The 6,423-nt window shown below is 45.6% G+C and overlaps 1 protein-coding gene across 2 annotated transcripts; it reads right to left on the reverse strand.

The window, feature by feature from the left end:
* Positions 1-1,727: 1,727 nt before the first annotated feature.
* On the reverse strand, positions 1,728-4,149 carry LOC118943936 (aftiphilin-like). Of its 2 annotated transcripts, none has more exons than XM_036960992.1 (4): positions 4,115-4,149; positions 3,381-3,437; positions 2,671-2,787; positions 1,728-2,100 (listed from the first exon to the last, which is right to left on the reverse strand). In XM_036960992.1, exons 1-4 carry the CDS (start codon positions 4,130-4,132, stop codon positions 2,017-2,019), a joined length of 276 nt encoding a protein of 91 aa, XP_036816887.1. In that variant the 5' UTR covers positions 4,133-4,149; the 3' UTR covers positions 1,728-2,016. The 2 variants fall into 2 exon arrangements, with proteins under 2 accessions (XP_036816887.1, XP_036816886.1); XM_036960991.1 differs by having other exon boundaries at positions 1,728-2,103.
* Between the last annotated feature and the right edge of the window lie 2,274 nt (positions 4,150-6,423).

Below are 6,423 nucleotides of genomic sequence, written 5' to 3' on the forward strand. Positions count from 1 at the left end.
AACCCTGACTCTGCCACACTCTCCCTGAGTGTGTAAGATGATCCTGGCTTTCTCTATCCTGGGTACCAGTAAGATGATCCTAGGTTTCTCTATCCTGGGTACCAGTAAGAGGATCCTGGCTTTCTCTATCCTGGCTTTCTCCATCCTGGGTACTAGTAAGAGGATCCTGGCTTTCTCTATCCTGGGTACTAGTAAGATGATCCTGGCTTTCTCTATCCTGGGTACTAGTAAGATGAGTCTGGCTTTCTCTATCCTGGCTTTCTCTATCCTGGGTACTAGTAAGAGGATCCTGGCTTTCGCTATCCTGACTTTCTCTATCCTGGGTACTAGTAAGAGGATCCTGGCTTTCTCTATCCTGGGTACCAGTAAGAGGATCCTGTATTTCTCTATCCTGGGTACTAATAAGAGGATCCTGGCTTTCTCTATCCTGGCTTTCTCTATCCTAGCTACCAGTAAGAGGATCCTGTATTTCTCTATCCTGGGTACTAGTAAGAGGATCCTGGCTTTCTCTATCCTGGGTACTAGTAAGAGGATCCTGGCTTTCTCTAGCCTGGGTACTAGTAACAGGATCCTGGCTTTCTCTATCCTGGGTTCTAGTAAGAGGATCCTGGCTTTCTCTATCCTGGGTACTAGTAAGAGGATCCTGTATTTCTCTATCCTGGGTACCAGTAAGAGGATCCTGGCTTTCTCTATCCTGGGTACTAGTAAGAGGATCCTGGCTTTCTCTATCCTGGGTACTAGTAAGAGGATCCTGGCTTTCTCTAGCCTGGGTACTAGTAAGATGATCCTGGCTTTCTCTAGCCTGGGTACTAGTAAGAGGATCCTGGCTTTCTCTAGCCTGGGTACTAGTAAGAGGATCCTGGCTTTCTCTATCCTGGGTTCTAGCAAGAGGATCCTGGCTTTCTCTATCCTGGCATTCTCTATCCTGGGTACTAGTAAGATGATCCTGGCTATCTCTATCCTGGGTTTATCTATCCTGGGTACTAGTAAGAGGATTCTGGCTTTCTCTATCCTGGGTACTAGTAAGATGAATCTGGCTTTCTCTATCCTGGCTTTCTATATCCTGGGTACTAGTAAGATGATCCTGGCTTTCTCTATCCTGGGTACCAGTAAGAGGATCCTGGCTTTCTCTATCCTGACTTTCTCTATCCTGGGTACTAGTAAGAGGATCCTGGCTTTCTCTATCCTGGGTACCAGTAAGAGGATCCTGGCTTTCTCTATCCTGGGTACAGTAAGAGGATCCTGTATTTCTCTATCCTGGGTACTAATAAGAGGATCCTGGCTTTCTCTATCCTGGCTTTCTCTATCCTAGGTACCAGTAAGAGGATCCTGTATTTCTCTATCCTGGGTACTAATAAGAGGATCCTGGCTTTCTCTAGCCTGGGTACTAGTAAGAGGATCCTGGCTTTCTCTATCCTGGGTTCTAGTAAGAGGATCCTGGCTTTCTCTATCCTGGGTACTAGTAAGAGGATCCTGGCTTTCTCTATCCTGGGTACTAGTAAGAGGATCCTGGCTTTCTCTAGCCTGGGTACTAGTAAGAGGATCCTGGCTTTCTCTAGCCTGGATACTTGTAAGAGGATCCTGGTTTTCTCTATCCTGGGTTCTAGTAAGAGGATCCTGGCTTTCTCTATCCTGGGTACTAGTAAGAGGATCCTGGCTTTCTCTAGTCTGGATACCAGTATGTTTGTGCTAATATTCCACTTCATGTCATGCCAAACATAAGAGAGGGGGGGGGGTGATAGGGACTATGTTCCAAAGTCCACACTTGCATACCACTTACTTAGAATGCATGTCCAACACATTGATTCTTTATAGGTGGTAGTCTAGTATGTCCAACACATTGATTCATTATAGGCAGTAGTCTAGTATGTCCAACACATTGATTCTTTATAGGTGGTAGTCTAGTATGCTGGTGTGGACATTGGAACCAAAGAGAGCAACAGGAGTCAGGTAGCAGCAGAGTCGGAGGAGAGAGTGTGTTCAGCAGCCTCATCTCTAGCCCTGTAGGTAGGGGGCTCAGTGGGAGGACGTACCATCCAGACGGTTGACGCCAAGGCCACTGCTGCTCCAGTCAAACTGGGACCAAGGCTGGGGGGCCCCCTGCTGCCGGAAGGAACAAACTGTAGTGAGGCTCAGCAGTGTGCCCTCTATTCAACACAGTCTCTTGACAGCCCATACTCACAAAAGCACATCAGACAAAGGAGTGCTGATCTAGAATCAGGTCCCCCTGGTTCTTGTTATCTTATTGATTATGAGTTAAAAGACTGACTACTGTCACATCCTAGCCACAGGCTGTCTGGAAACGTTACCAACTGTCACATCCTTGCCTCTTCTGTCCTCAATTCAAGGAACATAACTATTCTTACCTCTCTCTCAAAGTTCATTTTGAAGAGAGTATCTAAGGTCCCTCCTCTCAAACCTCCTCCTCCAATGAGCTTTGAGAAAGGGGTGCGGAATTGAGGAACAAAGCCGGAGGAGAGTTTAACAGCTGGTAACATGTTCACACACAGCTGTGGTGTGCCTGTTGCTCTGGAGTTAAGTTTCCCCTAGGTACAGACCTAGGATCTGCATCACCTCCCGCAATTCTAACTGTAACCATTTGGAGGGAAAATGCTAAACTGACCACATATCAGCATCTAGGACAACTTCTCCCTACACCTGTTTCTGTACCTGTATTGACGAGGTGGTGGTGGTTTCCTGTGACCCAGGAAGTGCTTGTGCTGTGGCAGCAGTCTTCTCCGCAGTTGAAGCTGGTCTCAGTGGCTCTTTGGTGGGCTCTAACATTCCCTGAGAGAGAAAGAGGGGAGAGGGGGTGAAAGAGAGAGAGGAGAGAGGGGGGATAATGGGGGAAAGAGAGAGAGAGAGGAGAGAGGGGGGATAACGGGGGAAAGAGAGAGAGAGAGGAGAGAGGAGGGATAACGGGGGAAAGAGAGAGAGATGGGAGAGCGATAGGGAATAAAAGGTGAAGGGGAAAGGCAGAGAAAGAAAGAGGTCACCATGGAACACTTGGTCACATGATGAAAGGTTTGGAGAGGGAGAAAGCAATATGGCCGACTGCCAAGTCATCATCTTATTGCTTTACACCTACCCAGTAGTTTTAGATCTGTGAACATTAAGGGTCTATCAGCATACAAGTCTAAGGGAAGGTAGCCTGGTCCCAGATCTGTTTGTGCTATCATGTCAACTCCTGGTCATGTTTGGCATGACAAGGAGTGGCATAACGGACTGGTACACATGCTTAGGGGGAGGATCTAGGGACAGAAATGGAACTAGGGCCACCATGGACTGTGTCCATATGGGCCCTGGTCTAAAGTAGTGCACTGTATAGGGAACAGGGTGCCATTTGGGACACAGTACAGTATCTGCATCAGTCCACTCACCAGGCTGGCTGCAAACACAGGAACTATGACAGGCTGCTTTCTCTGACCAGTGAACAACTGTGGAGGAGAGACAGAATCAGAAATCCCCAAGTAACTTTACCAGTAGCAGGAATTCAAGCTGGTGAAACGGTGCTGCTTTTACACCAATAAACAGAATATACAGACAGAATAACATTATATTATAGATGAAGAATTGACATATAATCCACATACAGTATGTACACTATAGATACAGCAGCAACAGAACACTTCTACACAGTAAAGGGGATATACAGACACATTTACAGTAGATGATGTACAATATGGAAATATGGGGAGGAAGGAGGGGCTTAGACAGACAGACAGACAGACAGACAGACAGACAGACAGACAGACAGACAGACAGACACATTTACAGTAGATGATGTACAATATGTAAATATGGGGAGGAGGGAGGGGCTTACGGACAGACAGACAGACAGACAGACAGATGACTTACTACATCATTGATGTTGTTGTTGTCAAAGACAGATGGCTTCATGTTTTATTTAGTTATGTTGCTCTGATGGAAAGTCCTTCATTGAGCACTATATATGTAGATGTTTTAAAGTCATGTGAAATGCCATCCATCCATTTTCTTACTGTTTGTTGACATCTGCTGTTATGCTGTTGGGGAGGCTGAGGCTCACTCTGCTACGCATGGAGCCATTCACATAACTACAGAGTGTGGTTTTAAACTGAAAAGAGGCCGTTACCATGTTTCTGGTGTCCATCCGCAGACAGTGGAGCAGGGCCCTGTTGTTATGGGAGCAGCCCCAATGGAACCCCAGGCCCACAGCACCGTGGAGGTCCTGAGGCTGCCGCCACGTGCCCCTAGGAACCCTGGGTAAAGCAAACAACGAGGCGGTAAGCAGTAAGCACAGTAAGCAAAAGACTAAATCAAAATTGTTTCAGGCCTTATCAGGAGTAGAGCTTGCCAATGTGTTTGTTGTGCATTGAGGCTAGATAAACCTGGGGTGTATTCATTAGTCGCAAACCGTAGCAAAACGTATGGCTTGTTGCGTTCTGCAGCGTAAACCGTTTACTCAGTAAGGGGAGGGTATGTATGACTAAACACTTCGCAAAAGGGTAGAGGACCTTCACCATCAAGGCCAGAGACTGCATCGCAACCGTGCTTCACGGTTGGGATGGTGTTTTAGCTTGCAAGCCTCCCCCTTTTTCCTCCAAACATAACGATGGCCAAACAGTTCTATTTTTGTTTCATCAGACCAGAGGACATTTCTCCAAAAAGTATGATCTTTGTCTCCATGTGCCGTTGCAAACTGTAGTCTGGCTTTTTTATTGCGGTTTTGGAGCAGTGCTGAGTGCTATTCAGGTTATGTCGATATAGGACTCATTTCACTGTGGATATACAGGTTTTCCTACTTACAAAGCATGTAGAGGTCTGTAACTTTATCATAGGTACACCTTAACTGTGAGAGACGGAATCTAAAACAAAAATCCAGAAAATCACATTGTATGATTTTGAAGTCATTAATTTGCATTTTATTACATGACATAAGTATTTGATACATCAGAAAAGCAGAACTTAATATTTGGGACAGAGACCTTTGCAATTGCAATTACAGAGATCATATGTTTCCTGTAGTTCTTGACCAGGTTTGCACACACTGCAGCAGGTTTGCACACACTGCACCTTCTCCAGATGCTTCAGGTTTCGGGGCTGTCGCTGGGCAATACGGACTTTCAGCTCCCTCCAAAGATTTTCTATTGGGTTCATGTCTGGAGACTGGCTAGGCCACTCCAGGACCTTGAGATGCTTCTTTACAAAGCCACTCCTTAGTTGTCCTGGTTGTGTGTTTCGGGTCGTTGTCATGCTGGAAGACCCAGCCACAACCCATCTTCAATGCTCTTACTGAGGGAAGGAGGTTGTTGGCCAAGATCTCGCGATACATGGCCCCATCCATCCTCCCCTCAATACGGTGCAGTCGTCCTGTCCCCTTGGCAGAAAAACATTGCCAAAGAATGATGTTTCCACCTCCATGCTTCACGGCTGGGATGGTGTTCTTGGGGTTGTACTCATCCTTTTTCTTCCTCCAAACACGGCGAGTGGAGTTTAGACCAAAAGGCTCTATTTTTGTCTCAGCAGACCACATGACCTTCTCCCATTCCTCCTCTGGATCATCCAAATGGTCATTGGCAAACTTCAGACGGGCCTGGACATGTGCTGCCTTGAGCAGGGGTACCTTGCGTGCGCTGCAGGATTTTAATCCATGATGGCGTAGTGTGTTACTAATGGTTTTCTTTGAGACTGTGGTCCCAGCTCTCTTCAGGTCATTGACCAGGTCCTGCCGTGTAGTTCTGGAGGTTGGAGTCTGTTGAGTGTGTGGACAGGTGTCTTTTATACAGGTAACGAGTTCAAACAGGTCCAGTTAATACAGGTAATGAGTGGAGAACAGGAGGGATTCTTAAAGAAAAACTAACAGGTCTGTAAGAGCTGGAATTCTTACTGGTTGGTAGGTGATCAAATACTTATGTCATGCAGTAAAATGCAAATTAATTACTTAAAAATCATACAATGTGATTTTCTGGATTTTTGCTTTAGATTCTGTCTCTCACAGTTGAAGTGTACCTATGATAAAAAATTACAGACCTCTACATGTCTTGTATAAGTAGGAAAACCTGCAAAATCGGCAGTGTATCAAAAACTTGTTCTCCCCACTGTAGATACTTTTGTACCTGTTTCCTCCAGCATCTTCACACTTGTCATGGCTTTAGAAGCTTCTGATAGGCTAATTGACATCATTTTCTGGAATTTTCCAAGCTGTTTAAAGGCACAGTCAACTTAGTGTATGTAAAATACTGACCCACTGGATTTGTGACACAGTGAATTATAAGTGAAATCTGTCTGTAAACAATTGTTGAAAAAAATTACTTGTCATGCACAAAGTAGAGAGAGAGAGAGAGAGAGAGACTCTTTATTTTCATGGTGATTCTGATCTAAACGTAAATGCATATGTTGTGCCACTGGCCTGAGATGATTGAAGTTCAATATGTAGCCTTG

This window comes from Oncorhynchus mykiss, chromosome 23, assembly GCF_013265735.2.
Source record: "Oncorhynchus mykiss isolate Arlee chromosome 23, USDA_OmykA_1.1, whole genome shotgun sequence".
Taxonomy (NCBI): domain Eukaryota; kingdom Metazoa; phylum Chordata; class Actinopteri; order Salmoniformes; family Salmonidae; genus Oncorhynchus; species Oncorhynchus mykiss.